This window comes from Tursiops truncatus, chromosome 1 (assembly GCF_011762595.2).
Source record: "Tursiops truncatus isolate mTurTru1 chromosome 1, mTurTru1.mat.Y, whole genome shotgun sequence".
Classification (NCBI taxonomy): domain Eukaryota; kingdom Metazoa; phylum Chordata; class Mammalia; order Artiodactyla; family Delphinidae; genus Tursiops; species Tursiops truncatus.
In genome coordinates, this window is record NC_047034.1 from 46,694,017 (window position 1) to 46,710,405 (window position 16,389).

At 48.8% G+C, this 16,389-nt stretch overlaps 1 protein-coding gene across 1 annotated transcript; it reads left to right on the plus strand.

The window, feature by feature from the left end:
- Positions 1–5,860: 5,860 nt before the first annotated feature.
- On the plus strand, positions 5,861–10,277 carry LOC109552924 (serine/threonine-protein kinase LMTK1-like). The gene is made up of 4 exons (XM_033853593.2): positions 5,861–5,913; positions 5,958–6,107; positions 6,529–9,184; positions 9,280–10,277. The coding sequence occupies exons 1-4, from the start codon at positions 5,861–5,863 to the stop codon at positions 9,457–9,459; spliced, it is 3,039 nt and encodes a 1,012-aa protein (XP_033709484.2). The 3' UTR covers positions 9,460–10,277.
- Positions 10,278–16,389: the final 6,112 nt, after the last annotated feature.

Consider the following 16,389-nt stretch of genomic DNA (forward strand, 5'->3'; position numbering starts at 1 on the left):
GACAGCTAACCCTACCCTAAGTATTTCACATGTTAAGGTACAATTCACTGTCATTCAATCAAGTATCCATTGGGTTGGCCAGAAAGTTCGTTCGGATTTTTCCATAAGATGTTACAGAAAAACCCAAATCAACCTTTTGGCCAACCCAATACAAACCAGGGGCTACTTGGTGTATGTAAGATTCAATCCTTATTTTTCAGGTATTAAAACAAGTTAATTGACTGATATCATGGTATCACTAAGTGATTGAACATTGGTTCCAATTTTCTTAGTCCTCAGACAAAAAGCAAAAGATTTCCTTAATTTGGATATAATCCCCAGTGTTTGTTCTAGCTAGAGGGAAAAACATCTGCTGCTGAGACAAAGCCATTTATGAATGACATGCTACAGCTGTTGGATCAGGAAGTATATAGGCAAGGCACATGCTGCTTAATGGTGACTGGAGTGCTGTGCTGAGTAGGACATTTTGGGAGCCAGCAGGAAGGCGAACCATGATCATTAGTGATGTCTGCATTGGGTTTTAGAGGGGTGAAGTGACAGTACGCGTGCCATTCAATTATATTCAATACCTGAGTTATTTGGTCCTGGCCTTTATCTACAGCCCCATCTCCAACTAAAAATAGGACTGTCTAATATCACAACTCCCGGGGACCCCATTCATTGGGCTTGCGTTCTAAGGCGTGCCACTCATAGGAAATTGGCGTAAATGGTGCTACCCGATGCTGTAGAAGATGATATTAACTAAAGCTTTGCTTAACCTTATGTGCCTACTACCTAAAACTGATACCTACATTTCTCTGCAGGTCTGCTCCATTCTTGTTTTTATTACCAACCAGCTTCCTCTCATTTACCAGTCAAGTGACAAAACGTGTCCATCAGAAGCCCCCCAAGTTTTCCATCTTGAAGTTCAAGCACCCAGACCAAGACTGACTTCTCTTTCTCAGTTCAACTTCCAAAGTCCCAGAGAAGGTTTCTGATTGGCCCAGCTTGAGTGTAGAACCAACCTCTGGACCAATCAACTGTGAGTAGTCGTCTGGATCTCACTTTACTAACATGCAAAGTATCACAGTAACTCCGTGGATGGAACATAAAAGAGAAAAGTTTCAGAAACAGGGGATTCTTCTTCCAGAAAACAATAAATATGTGTTTCATAAATAGATTCTTCTAAGGCAGAGTCCATGGATTATTTATCTCTGGTCACTTTATAAAACTTGCATGTAATTGGGGTCCCTCATATATGTTATTGAAGGACAAGGCACCTTTTGTTGAATGATGAATGCATGAATATTGGTATAGTCCCCATTTTAATGAAGTCAGCTTGGAGAATTATATCGCCTAGAGAAATATATACATTACAGTGATCAATTAGAATTTAAGAGTTTGGTTATAAACAAAACTTTTTCCACTACATGAAGGACTTCAAATGGAATATTATAAGAAATACAGGTGATATGGTGGAATAAAACAAGCTTTTACCTTGGAACAAACAGACCACACAAGCTATGTGATCTCTGTTAATTTGCTTAACCTTTCTGAGCCTGTGTATTCATCTGTAAATACAATGTCATCTGCAGCATAAAGTTGTTATGGGGCATAAATCAATAAGGAGTGTCAAATGTCTAACATATCTATTGGATTTTCAAGAAATGTTAGTTATATTTTCTTTCTGTACTAATTGACTGATTGATCTCGGTCTTTGCTGGAGTTACTTCTCAATTTTCCAGCTATCTTATATGTCTGCATGTCATCCCATTTGACCCTACCATTGCTGATTTTTTACACGATAGGCTCCGAGAGGCCAAAAATTATGTCTATATAACTCACTCTTTGTAAAGAATAAGAAGAAGAAACCTGACTGTGCTTGGGAATTGTAAACATGCTATTTGATGGTAACAGTACCTGGATTACTGAAACAACCTTCTCACTGAGGATCACTGATCTCCTCACAGATCACTCCTCACAAATGCCTTTCAATCCATTCTCTACACAGTCAGATTTAAATAAAAGATTTTAAAATCAAAATCATATTATATTTCTCTACTTCTTAAAAGGCTTCAAAGGCTTCCCATTGGTCTTAGTATAAATCCAAACTCCTTAACATGGCCACAAAACTCTGTGTGTATTAGCCTCTGTCTCCTAGCCTCATTGCTCCTCCTCAATCTCTGAGCCCCAGCCACAGGGCCTTTGCACATGCTGCTTCCTCTGCCTGGAATGCTCTTCTCTTCCCCTTCCCATTCACCTAACTCACTCCTCATTCAGTTTAGTTCCTCAGGAAAACTTTTCCTAACTCCATCTGATCTAAATTAGGTCCCCTTCATAGCCCTGAGTAGCTATAGCCCTTTTCTTGTGTAGCACTTGACACTATTGTAATTTACATGAATTTATATGATTATCTGATTATCTTTGTCACTACTAAATGGTCCACTCCATGAAAACAGGCATTACGTCTGTTTTTGCTCACCATATTTCTCCCCTGTCTAGCAGTTACCCAAGATATAGCAGATGTGCAGAAAATGTTGGTTGAATAAATGAATGTTAAACAATAAAGATGACCAAGAATGTAGTTACTTATTGCCACATAACAAATTAAAACACAGTAGCTAAAACCAACAATAATCATTTTAAAAATTCTCCATTATGGTTTATTACAGTATACTGAACATAATTTCCTGTGCTATACAGTAGGCCCTGGTTGTTCATCAATTTTATATACAGTAGTGTGTATCTGTTAATCCCAAACTCTTAATATATCCTTCCCCCACCCCCTTTCCCCTTTGGTAACCACAAGTTTGTTTTCTATGTTTATGAGTCTGTTTCTGCTTTGTAAATAAGTTCATTTGTATCATATTCTAGATTCTACATATAAGTGATATCTATGGTATTTGTCTTTCTCTTTCTGACTTATTTCACTTAGTATGATAATCTCTAGCTCCAACCATGTTGTTGCAAATGGCATTATTTAATTCTTTTTTATGGCTGAGTAATATTCCATTGAGTATGTATACCACATCTTCTTTATCCATTCATCTGTCAATAGACATTTAGGTTGTCTCCACGTCTTGGCTATTGTGAATAGTGCTGCTATGAACATTGGGGTGCATGTATCTTTTCGAATTATGGTTTTACCCAGATATATGCCCAAGAGTGGAAAGGCAGGATCATATGGTGGTTCTATTTTTAGTTTTCGGAGGAACCTCCACACTGTTTTCCACAGTGGCTGCACCACCTTACATTCCCACCAACAGTGTAGGAAGGTTCCCGTTTCTCCACACACCCTCAAGCATTTATTATTTGTAGACTTTTTAATGATGGCCATTCTGACTGGTGTGAGGTGGTATCTCATTGTAGTTTTGATTTGCATTTCTCTAATAATTAGCGATGTTGAGCATCTACTCATGTCCCTATTGGCCATCTGTATGTCTTCTTTGGAGAAATGTCTATTTAGGTCTTCTGCCCATTTTTGATTGGGTTGTTTGTTTTTAAAACTATAATAATCATTTATTATCTTTCACAATTCATGTGGGTGAGGAATTTGGTGGTGGCTTATTGAGTATATGTATATATATATATTTTTTGCAGTACGCAGGCCTCTCACTGTTGTGGCCTCTCCTGTTGTGGAGCACAGGCTCTGGACGCGCAGGCTCAGCGGCCATGGCTCACGGGCCCAGCCGCTCCGCGGCATATGGGATTTTCCTGGACCAGGGCACGAACCCGCCTCCCATGAATCGGCAGGCGGACTCTCAACCACTGCGCCACCAGGGAAGCCCTATTGAGTATATTTTGCTTTGAGTCTTTTATGAAGTTGTAGTCAAATATAAGCAGTGCTACAGTCATCTGAAGGATTGTCTGTGGCTGGAGATCTGCTTCCAAGGTGGCTCCCTCACAAGGCTGGCAAGTTTTTGTTGACTCTTGGCAAGAAGCCTCAGTTCTTCTCCATATGGACCTCAGAGCAGGGCTTCTTGAGTGTCCTCATGACATGGCAGCTGGTTTCCACCAGAGAAAACTGTCCAAGTGTGCAAGGCAAGAGCTGCAATTTTATGACCTAACATTGGGAGTCACATACAGTCATGCCCTCTGGTGGTCTCACGGGTCAGCTCTGACTCATTGTGAGGCTGCACGAGGACGTGAATACCAGGAGGTTTGGAGGATTGGAAGCCATCTTGGGGGCTGGTTACCACAAATACTTCTTTCCAACATTCACATTTGAAGACCCCCGATGTATGAAACATTTGTACAAAGAGGCGGAGCATCATTCCCCAAGGCATCTCTACCTTCCCTGGAAATACCCTTGTTTTCCAAATTCAGAAACGCCAGTGAAAGTCTTAAAAGGTGACCTTCTCACACAGGTAGAGTAAATTAACAAGGTACTGCCCCCTCCCCCAAAGACTCCGCCCCATTTGAGTGAGTAGGAGGTCACGTTCGTTTCCCTACTGTATCACTTCAAAACTTATCACAAAACTGAGAGGCTGAAAACGGCACACATTTATCATCTCGCAGTTGCTGTGGGTCGAGAATTTGGACACAACTCAGCTGGGTCCTCTGGCTCAGGGTCTTTCTCAAGGCGTAGGGCTTGGAGGTGCCCTCAGCTCAAAGTTCAACTAAGGGGGGGATCGGTTTTGCACATGTTGTTGGATTAAGGGCCTCAGTTTCTCACGGGCTGTTGCCCAGAGGCTGTCCTTTTGGCCACACTGGTCTCTCAGTCATGTAGCTCACAACATGGCAGCCGACTTCATCAGAGTGGGTGAGTGAGAGAGGATGAGACAGTGCTAGCAAGACGGAAACACAGCCTCTGTCACCTAATCTTGGACAGGACATCCCATCACTTTTGTGGTATTCTTTTTTTTTCTTTTCATGTTTTTTCAGTTTTTTAAAATTTTTTTATTCCTCCTTTTTATTTTAGTTATTACTGGCTTATTTTATTTGCTGTGTTCTGTTCACTAGAAGCAAGCCAGTAGGTCCAGCACACATTCAGGGAGAGAGGATTGCACAGGGGTGTGAACACCAGGAAGCCGGGATCATGGGGGTCACTGGCTGCTTCCTACACCCACCAGCTCCCTGAGTGAAGGAGAGTCTCTGGGCCCAGCAGAGACTTTCATTGCACACTCCACCCCAGTTTTACTATTTCCCTCCCCTTGGGACCCGTTCTGTAGATAGACTAACCTGGAGTTTCTGGAAGCAGTCATGGGAAAAATTCTGTCCTCTCACCAGTATTAAGACTTCTTCCTTTTTCTTAAAAGAACAAAAAACACAGTTTTTCATATTTCAAAAGTAATACAAGCTCATTGTGAAATTACAACAATCCCAACATGTAAAAGCTATCAATAAAAGTCCCCTAGCATTTCTCCCATATCCCAGAGATAACCAGTGTTAATCCTACAGTCTCACCCTTTTTCCAATACATGTGCTAATATCCTATTCTTATTAATTTATCAAAAAGGTATGAAACTCTTCTGTAGGTTTTTGTTTTGTTTGTGTTGCTTTATTTGTAGTAGCTTGGCCATCTTTCAATAGCAGCACATGTAGATCGACCTCATTCTATTCCCGTGCACATATATCATAATTTACCTAAACACCTCCCTGTTGGTGGTGGCGTAGCTTTAAAAAAAATTCTTACCTATTATACTCATTATAAACATTGCTGCGATGTGTATATGTGCTGCGGGGGAAGGGTGTATTTGCACATTTGCATATTTCAGCAGAACACATTTCTTTTTTTTTTTTTTTTTTTTTTTTTTTGGGTTTGTGGGAGGCCAGTCTGGCGTTTATTTGTCCAAGCACCTGGGCGTGGGCTCGGACCCGGCCAGGGGGCACACGCTGCCCATTTACTGAAGGAAGGCGCCGTCTTCTGGCTGCTGGTGTGATGACAGGAGCTGCCCTTGGCACCCAAGTCTTCGAGACCCTTTGGAGCCGTGCGTTGGCCAGCCGTGCCTGCCCTCTGATGGCTGTCACCCCCACAGGTCCCTGGGCGTGACCATCTGGGAGCTCTTCGAGCTGGGAGCGCAGCCCTATCCGCACCACTCCGACTGGCAGGTGCTGGCCTATGCGGTCCGGGAGCAGCAGCTCAAGCTGCCCAAGCCCCAGCTGCAGCTGACCCTCTCTGACCGCTGGTGAGGACCCTGTGAGGCCAGGCGGGGCTGGGGGTGTCCCCAGCAGGAAGGACAACACAAAGGGGGGTGCTTCGAGTCCCCAGAGCGTTAAGTGGCTCCCCCCGGCCAGCAGTGACCTCTGGGCCCCACCCTGTGCCTACACTGGAATGGCCGCTTTATCCAAAACACAAACTTGCCTGCAGCCCTGGCAGGGATGAGCTGAGGGAACAGTGCCCTAGTCCACTGCTGTCTCCCACACCACCGCGCCCACTTCAGGAGATGCCCGTAACTGCCCTCGGGATTCTGAGTGTGAGAAGGGGCGGAACTCAGACCCTCATGCTGAGGGCGGACTGGCTCACTCCCTGGGGGTTGGGGTCCTGGCCAGGCACTACCACCCGTGGGGGGGGGCAGGGACTGAGCCCTAGGGCATCCCTTCTCGCAGGTATGAGGTGATGCAGTTCTGCTGGCTTCAGCCTGAGCAGCGGCCGACGGCCGAGGAGGTGCACCTGCTGCTGTCCTACCTGTGTGCCAAGGGTGCCACCGAGGCAGAGGAGGAGTTTGAGCGGCGCTGGCGCTCACTGCGGCCTGTGGGGGGCAGTGTGGGCCCCGGGCTGGGGGCGGCAGGCATGGCACTGGGGGGCATGGGCGAGCTTGCGGCCACCTCATCCTTCCCACTGCTGGAGCAGTTTGCTGGCGACAGCTTCCACACGGATGGTGATGACGTGCTGACGGTGACTGAGACGAGCCGTGGCCTCAACTTCGAGTACAAGTGGGAAGCCGGCCGCGGCTCCGATGCCTTCCCGCCACCTGAGGGCGCACTGAGCCCGGGCCGAGACGCGCGTCTGCAGGAGCTCTGCGTCCCTGACGGTGCTCCCCCAGGCGTGGTGCCGGTGCTCAGCGCTCACAGCCCCTCGGTGGGCAGCGAGTACTTCATCCGCCTGGAAGACCCCGCGCCTGCCGCAGGCCACGACCCCGACTGTGCCGGCTGTGCCCCCAGCACCCTCGCTGCCACCCTGCGCCCCGACGGCAGCGACCATGATGACGACTCTGACGGCAGCACGGCCGCCTCGCTGGTCATGGAGCCACTGCTGGGCCACGCGCCGCCCGCTGATGGCCCCTGGGGCCACTGCGACTACCACCTATGCAGGAGCCATGCCCGTGACCTGCCTTGCACCTCACGCTCACCCTCCCCGGAGACCCCGATGCTGGCGGAGCCCAGAGCAGAGGATATTGACTGGGGCGTGGGGGCATTCTGCCCGCCCTTCTTTGAGGACCCGCTGGGCACATCCCCCTCCGCGAGCTCCAGGGCCCAACCATCCCCAGGTGGGGAAGAGCTGGGAGAGGCTGGGATGCCCAGGGCTGCCCAGCACAGACACTGGAGCTCCAATGTATCTGCAAACAACAACAGCAGCAACCGAGCACCAGAATTCTGGGTCCCGGGCCTCTCAGGTTACACGGACTGCTGCCCTGGTGTGAAGCAGGCCCTACAGACCGTCCCTGAGCTGGGCCATCCTCTGATCCCAGAGGACCTCAGAGAGCCTCTCCTTGGGCCAAAGGGGGCCTCCTCTGGTAAGGAGATGGGCCGCTGCCTTGGCCTCCCCCATCTGTATCCTGCTGAGGGCCTGACACCTGCCCCGTGCCTGGTCACATCCCCGTGGACAGAGGCAGCCAGAAGTGGTGGTGACAGCCCCCAGGCAGAGCCCAGGCTTGCAGAGGAGGCCGAGGGCTCTGCTGGACTCCAGCTGCCCCTTCCCTCCATCCCATCCCCATCCCAAGAGGGAGCCCTGCTTCCTGCCGAGGAGGCCAGCACCCCGCCCACCCTGCCTGCTTCACCCACGCCCACTGGCAGCCCACAGCCTGCCACTGAGCCAGTCCAGGCCCTGGACAGCGACAGTGGCAGCAGCTCCCCTGAGCTGGAGGCACCAGGCAGTGAAGACGAAGACACGACTGAGGCCACTTCTGGTGTCTTCACTGACTTGTCCAGCGACGGCCCGCAGGCTGAGAAACCAGATGTGACACCAGCCTTCCGCTCCCTACAGAAGCAGGTGGGGACCCCCGACTCCTTGGACTCCCTGGACATCCCATCCTCAGCCAGTGATGGCGGCTCTGAGGTCTTCAGCCCATTAGCTGTTGGCACCCCTGGCGGGCAGCCCCGAGCCCTGGACAGCGGCTATGACACAGAGAACTATGAGTCCCCTGAGTTTGTACTCAAGGAGGCCCATGAGCCCTGTGAGCCTGAGGCCTTGGAGGAGCTGGCCTCAGAGGGTGAGAGCCCCGGGCCAGAGACTCGTCTCTCCGCCTCCCTGGGTGGCCTCAGCGAGAAGAATCCTTACCGCGACTCTGCCTACTTCTCAGACCTGGACACGGAGCCAGAGCCCCCCTTGGGCCCCAAGGAGAAGCAAGGAGGTGTCCCAGTCCCTGGGCCAGAGCCCGATGTGGAGAGCCTGAAGAGCCCCAGGCTGCCGTCTGCACTGCCCTCCCCTGAGTCGGGGATGCTTGGGGAGGCACAGGGCTCTGGCCCCAGGGAGGTGCCGCCACTGCCACTGTTTGAGGGCTCTTCCCCAGAGCCAAGCGTCGGCCCCGGGGGCCCCAGGCTGGAGCCTCCCTGGCCCCAAGACCCAGCCCAGGCGCCACCCATGCCCAGCCCCGGGCACTCTAAGATTTTCCTGCTGACTCCGGTCCGGCCCAGCTCAGAAGGCCACCGCCCCGAGCTCCAGGAGACCCTGGGACTGCTGTCAGGGTCGGGCCTGCAGGAACGGACAGGGGGTCCAGGTGCCCCCAGAACCCCACTCTGCCTGGCCCTGCCGGCAGTCCCCGCGGCTCCAGAGGGGCGGCCGGAGGAGGAAGAGGACGACAGCGAAGACAGTGACGAGTCGGACGAGGAGCTCCGCTGCTACAGCATCCAGGAGCCGAGCGAGGAGAGCGAGGAGGAGGCGCCGCCTGTGCCAGTGGTGGTGGCGGAGAGCCAGAGTGCGCGCAACCTGCGCAGCCTGCTTAAGATGCCCAGCCTGCTGTCTGAGGCCTTCTGCGAGGACCTGGAGCGCAAGAAGAAAGCCGTGTCCTTCTTCGACGACGTCACCGTCTACCTCTTCGACCAGGTGGGCAGCCGCCCTGGGTGGGCTCTGCGTGGCGGAGTGGGGGTCTGCGGCGGGACGGGAAGCCATGGGAGACTCGTGCTGTTCTGATCCTCCAGGAAAGCCCCACCCGGGAGCTCGGGGAGCCCTTCCCTGGCGCCAAGGAGTCGTCCCCCACGTTCCCGGTGGGCAGCCCGGGCTCCCCCAGCACCCCTGGCCGGCCTCGGCGGGCTGACCGCTCCCCCGACGGCCCCGCGGCCGAAGAGGGTGAGCTGGAGGCGGGAGAACACATTTCTTGAAGTGGAATGCCGAATAAAAGTGTATCACAAGTGTATCCCAAGGTGCTCTCCAGAAAGGTTGTACCAATGTCAACTTTTCCAGAGCTGACCGTGAGCATCTTTCAGAGTAAAGTCCCTGGAGGAATTGGTCTGTTCCCTTATGAGGGGACCCAAGATCCTGTTAATTGTGGGAACATCTAAAAGCAGTAGAGAAAACTTATCAAAGGTCATGGATGAAATCAAAAAACCTCAGATCTATTCTCAGCTGATAGCCTAGTCCTGATGCTGCTTCGTGGCTCTGTGCTAGTACTTGACCAGGGAGTGCAGCTGTGTGGGCCTCACCCACAGCTCAGCCCACACCACAAGCAGGGTGACGCTGAGATGCTCCCAGAAGACGTAGTTCCTCATCCTGGGCAAGACATTCACATGACTGATGAGTCTAGAATAGACCCACTGATTCTCCCATCTGGGGCTTTGCAGAGGTCAGTCGGTGACAAGTTCCTTCCCCAGCAGGTCGAGAGGACCCTGCAGGGCCTCTGGGTTGGGAAGTTTCCTTGCTGGAGCCTTTCTGACCCAGCAATCTGAGCTGGGGTGGAAGGAACTGAGGAATTCAAAAGCCACAAACCCCTATAAACATCTGACACCCAAAGTCAGACCATTTTGTGCACAAATTCAGGCTGTATTTGTCCCAGTTGCACGACTACACTCATGATCTCCCATGAAAAGGAAGCAGCACTCTGGTGGTGATGACACACACAGGTAATCATTCACTTAGCTATACACTTAGCATGTGTGCATTTGACTACTTGTAAATTATATTTCAAAAAGAGAGAAGGGAAGGAAGGAGGGAGGGAGCATAAAAGAGAAAGAAGAAAGGAAAGAGAAGGGAAGGGAGGGACAATAGGGGACAGCGTCCCACATCTGCCCATCCAAGCACACCTTGCCTCAGGTTGCTGGGAGAGCGAGGACCTGTGAGCCCTGTGCCCTGAGTTCCAGCCTGGACTGAGTGAGAATGAGCCGGCGGTGTGGCCCTGAGCCCTTTGCTCAACAATGGGGCATCCACGGTTGAGAGTCAATAGTAGAAGGGGTGGAGCTTTAAAGAAGAGCTTCTCCGCAATAACAACTGCGATGATGATGATGTAATAGTGTGAAGTGTTAATGGAGGATATGTCCCTCACCCTCCCTTTCATTTTGTGACCTTCCCCCAGATTCTTGTGGAGAAATAGGAGGCTGCCATTTGTCTCAGAGGAGAATTGTCATGGTGGAGCCAGAGAAGAAAGACAACAAATTTTTGGCTTTTAAATTCAAAAGCAATGGTCCTAAGTAACACTGAAAGATAGGGTGGAGGGATGGAGAATGTTTGCAGCGGTGGTCTCCTCTGCTCTCCACCGTCCTCCCCCTTCCAAACCCTCTCCCCTGCTACCACTCTCCCCACCCCTGAAAAGATAAAAAAGGGAGAGAGACCAGTTGGATGGGTACCGATAAGAGAGACTCTGAAGGCCAAGTAACCCAGAAGTAGCTAGTTTCAAAAAGGAGGGAATGACAGATGCCTAGAAAAGTTTGGAAATTTCAGAGTAGGGAAATTTGAGTAGGTTTAAACTTGAAGTGTTTGAGTATGCCTGGAACTGAATGAGATTATGTTTTCTGCCACCAGAAGAAAAAGAGAGCTAAAAATAGAAAGTTTGGAAAAAATACAGACTTTTTTGGCATATCCCTATTGGTGGGAAAATGAATATTTGCCACAAAAGTACAGTTTTTTGGAGTGAATGTTTTTGCTTGTCTTCTGCATCACCCTTATCGCAAAGATGCATTTTCCAAGCCTAGAAATCACATATGTGCCCTAACTAGGACAGATAAGAAGAGAAAAGGAAAAAAAGGAAAAAAGAAAGGGTAGTCACAGCTCAGCTCTTGTCCTCTGGAGATTTTCATCCAGAATGTCAGTTCAGACACCGAATGGGAAAATAGAAGGCACTAGATTTCCCTTCTACCCTTGCCAAGAAATATATGTTTCCCAGGCCCCTGTGCCCAGGCCTGCCAGACCAAATTAGGAAAAGAGAACCACATGACAATGAGCCTCATTTCACAGCCCCTTTTACTTCCTCATTCCTGAATATGACTCAAGAGACACCCAGGAACTGGGTGAGGGAGAAAGGGTTCAGGTTATTGAGAACTGCCTGATGGCCAGCTATGGGTCAAGCAAAAAGAGATACTATGAATAAGGGCTTCTGCAGCCTGGATCCATCACCTGGACATGTGGACCCTCCTCCCCCTCCTCTCCCCACATCCCAGCCTAACACCGGCCTCCAATAGAAGTGGAAACATCCCCCTGATTCACCCTTGACATGGGGGTTTCAGTCCTAAGAGTTGAACTGGAGGACCAATTGGCTAAACGTAACAGGTGAGCCTTTTTCAAGTTCACAGGGAGCAAAAGAACCTAAGATTCTATGGTTTTATCTCCCCAAATGGGTTCTTGGTGAACAGAAGCATGGAGTGCAGCTGAAGTGCAGAAACCCCACCTTGGGTGCTTAAATGATTGGGAAATAGTTTCTGAAGCAAGAGCAATAATGATAACCAATCAAACACTGGCCCGAGATTTTGCAAACTGGGCCCAGAGGAATCATTTGAGGTCTAGACAGGTGTTGTAGTTTCACACGTTATAAAAAGCACAGAGTATCTTATTGAAAGCCAGGTGGCTGAAAGACAGCCAAAAGAGAAACAGGAATCCCTTTTGTTCATGGGAGATGGCACGTCAGAACAACCAATCTACTGAAACACTTGAATTCTGGAGGAAAGAAGAATTAATTTGAACACATTTGTTCAAAGTCCTAAGAACTTAAGCATAAGCCATTTCCATCTTCTGGGAATGGCTTCCAGCCCACACACCGTAGAGCATATTTTCAGCTGAACTGGTATTGTCCCTGTTGTTTTACTCTGGCTTGTCTTATCAGCCCCAATCACATGTAGGGTTTTTTAGGACAAGGACCTTGAGTCAGCCTTTGTTTAAGAGGGCACTAGCGTATGCAGATTGGGAAGCTTGGTATCAACCTTGGATTTCAATTCTCCATTTCTTTTTCACAGTTAAAAGAACAAGTATGAAGATTGATAAGAAAACGATCACAATGTAGTTTAGAAAACAGCTAATTCAGGGGTGTGACAGTTTGCCTGAACAAAATGAAAGTGAATTGCTGGTCCTTGAATTGCTAAATTTAACACGTGAACATTTGACTTAAAAACATAACCGAGAGCCAATTTGTTAATCATCGTCCTGGAATTGAGCAAAAGAATCTGATTTTTAAAGCTAACTTCATGGTCAACTAAACACATTTTTTTATTCCTCAGAACTCATCTTGAAAGAAAAAAAAAAAGTCCTCTGCAAAAGGAGACTTCCTGTTTGTCACCTGTTCAGTGCTTTCCCTCAGACCTGGTAAGCAGGGCCCTGCTGGATTTCAGGTCTTCCAGCTGGTACCCAGGTTGCTACGGAGATCCAAGGAGCAGAATCCAGAGTGAGCGGTTATCCGAAGAGTCCCTGCTTGGGGCCTGAAAACAGCTCAGTGGGAGCTTCAGCAGATGACACAGATTTCTCCAGAGTTAAAATGAAAGCCCTGGGGAGCAAGGATTCACCTGCTTCTTTCCCCAGGCAGAGAAAATCTAGTTGTTTAAGAGTCTGTCTCAAGAGATAAGCATTGGTGAGAGGATGGAAAAAAAGGGACCCCTTGTGCACTGTTGGTGGAGATATAAATAGTTTAGCCGCTATGGAAAAACTGTAGAGGTTGCTCAAAATATTAAATATAGGACCATACGCTGCAGCAATACCACGTCCTGGTATATAGCAAAAGGAAATAAAAACAAGGTATCAAAAAAAAAAAAGAGTCTGTCTCCATTTGACTTTAGCAAATGACCTCAGCAGTCCTTTATTTGTAGTTTCACAAATCACCTCAGGAAAGCTAGGCGCCACCAAATCTCCAGTCCCGCCAGCAGGGACAATCTGCTTCCCACCCACCTCTCTGTCAAGGTGCCCCAGCCGGAGCCAGAGAAGAATTCTAGACCATTCAAGGGGCCCCTGTGGGATCAGAGAAGGCACCTGGGCCCAGGGCAATGGCTAAGGGAATGGACGGAGTTGCAGGCCCGGTTTCCTTCAGCTAAAATGTGCTCGAGGCTGAGGCCCACAGGGCCAGGTCCCTGGGGGGCACAAGCACCGCGAGGAAGAGCACAGGACTCTGCCAGGGAGTCCAAATTCCAGATTTCTCAGACATTTGTTAAATTTCTGGCTATTTTTGTATTTGTTTTGATATTCATTTACCTTTATAGAAATTTGTTTGAGGTCACAGAGGAAACATTTCCAGTATATTTAGGCTTTTAAGCAGCTAGAAAGTCAAGGCCATGTTGCAGAATCCCCTGGTGGCCCGTGTGCTGATGGGAGACCCCGCCTCTCCCACTCCCAGCCTCCTCTTGCCCAGCTGCTGAGATGTTGATGGGGATCTCAGATTTATGCCTTGCAGAGACAACATGGCCAGAAGCATCCTTTGAGACTTATTTGTACAAAGCTATGGGAGCGGATGGATGACCTCTCCATCTCCTCCATTTCCTGCAGCAGCCACTGGTGCCACCAGCCTCCCAGCCACTCTGGCTAGAAACACCAGGGACTTCTTTTTTTTTTTTTTTTTTTTAGCGGTACGCGGGCCTCTCACTGTTGTGGCCTCTCCCGTTGCGGAGCACAGACTCTGGACACACAGGCTCAGCGGCCATGGCTCACGGGCCCAGCCGCTCCACGGCATGTGGGATCTTCCCGGACTAGGGCACGAACCCGTGTCCCCTGCATCAGCAGGCAGACTCTCAACCACTGCGCCACCAGGGAAGCCCCACCAAGGGCTTCTTTATCTCTGATTCCTCTTCCTCTTTATCTCCATGTTATTTTTTTGCTAAACTTTATCTTCAGTTATTGACAAGGTTTTAGGGATCATACTCACAAAATCTTTCAGCTCCTGGGACTTAATGAATCTGGATTAAATAACTGGAATTTCTTTAGAGCAGCTATCAGCTTCCTCACCATCCTCAGTCTGCGTCTTCATTCCCTGTGTAACTCGGGAACAAAGTAGAAGCTGAGGAGTTCTGCTTTTGGACATCTGCTGATGTGACGCCGTCTGCACCGAGCAGCGACCCTCCCTGCTCTTCCTCTGACACTAAGAGCTCTTTGTGTTGTCCTTGGCGTTTTGTGCGGCCTCAGCCCACTCTGGGCTTCAGCTTTCCCTGTACTCTGCCTTTGATCTCTGCCCAGCCTGTGGATTCCTTCTTGGTCAGGAGCCACGTCTTCTATCATTTGTGCGTGTCTGGCCCCCTGAGAGAATTCCCTGGGGGGGTCCCGCTGCCTCTCCATTTCCTTTATCTCTAGGATCCCTGTGTCCCAGGTGGCCGTGTTCACCTCTGAGAATCTCCCATCTCTCTTTAGCAATCTGTTGTTTTAGAGTCCTGGGCTGGGGCACACATCTAGTTTTCATTTTTTATCGGCCAAGGCTCTTTTTAGTTTTCATTTTTAAAAAATGTTTGATATGCAACAAAACTAAGTAGAGCAAACTGAAGCAAACCCTGAAATTTAGTATAAGGGCCTACAAATGTCCCTCAGAGGATAAGGGTGGGAGTTCAGATGGGCCTCAGGAAAAGCTGGAATCAGAGGCTGGAAGGTCACTGAGTTTCACTGTCTCTGTGTCCCTAAAGAAAGAGGGGGAAGAGCACAGCCTAATAGGGATTTACTCCCCATTCATTCATTCAGCAAATATTTATCATATGTCTGGACACCGTTTTAGTTGTTAGAGACACTTACAGGGGAAGCAAAAGAGAATCTTTAAGAATTATATTTTGCTAAATGGGAGGTACATTTCTAACTCTCCCGTACCTCTCCCTTTTTTTTTGTATTATGAGGTGGTCAGTTTCTAAACCTTCTACACCAGTCACTGTCTTGCTTAGAACAGCATTTCCCCTTAAACACTTACTGACTTAGGAATATGCTTACCTGCAGGGAATACGCTGAAGAAACACATAAATGAATTATCCAGAGACCTGACCTTCCTGGAGAGAAAGACCCATGGAGTATTTAAGCACATCCAGGAAAGATGCAAACCACATTCCTGGCTCTGTGGCTAGATCACATTTAGTGATGGATACTGTGGAAAGAAGACACAGGACTGAAAAGGCCAATTGCATCCAAAAAGAGAAAGTTACAAGATGTGTAGGACAAGAATTAAATCAGATTAGCCATAATTATTTTTTTAATTTTAGATCAGTGCATATTGATTAAGTTTTTGATGTAAGATGTTAGATGCTCGGTTCTGTGGAAAACGTAAAGAAATGGAAAGCATACTCCATGCTTTCAAAGAGCTTACAGGGCTTCCCTGGTGGCGCAGTGGTTGAGAATCCGCCTGCCGATGCAGGGGACACGGGTTCGTGCCCCGGTCTGGGAAGATCCCACATGCCGCGGAGCCGGTGGGCCCGTGAGCCATGGCCGCTGAGCCTGCGCCTCCGGAGCCTGTGCTCCGCAACGGGAGAGGCCACAACAGTGAGAGACCCGCGTACCGCAAAAAAAAAAAAAAAAAAAAAAAGAGCTTACAGCTAGCTGAAAAGATGAGGTAGAAAACAGATAATGTAACATAAAGTGCTTGTGTTTTGACGTTTGATTATAAACGCTATAGGAATTCAGAAAAATGAAAATTGTTGAGATTAAATTAGGTGAGGAAAGGCTTCATGTAGAAGAGTCTAAGCTCGGCTTTTAAAGAAGGGCAGGATGCATATGTGCAGAAAAAGTCAAAGAGCCATTTTATAGTGAGGAGCCAATGTCTTTACTTGTCCTACTCAGGGTTCAGAGCTTCAGTCATTATGTGTTCCTTCATTAATTCATTCATCAAACTTTTACTGAGTGCCCAGCAATGTAGGTGCTAGATATATTGTGTATAAGGATTC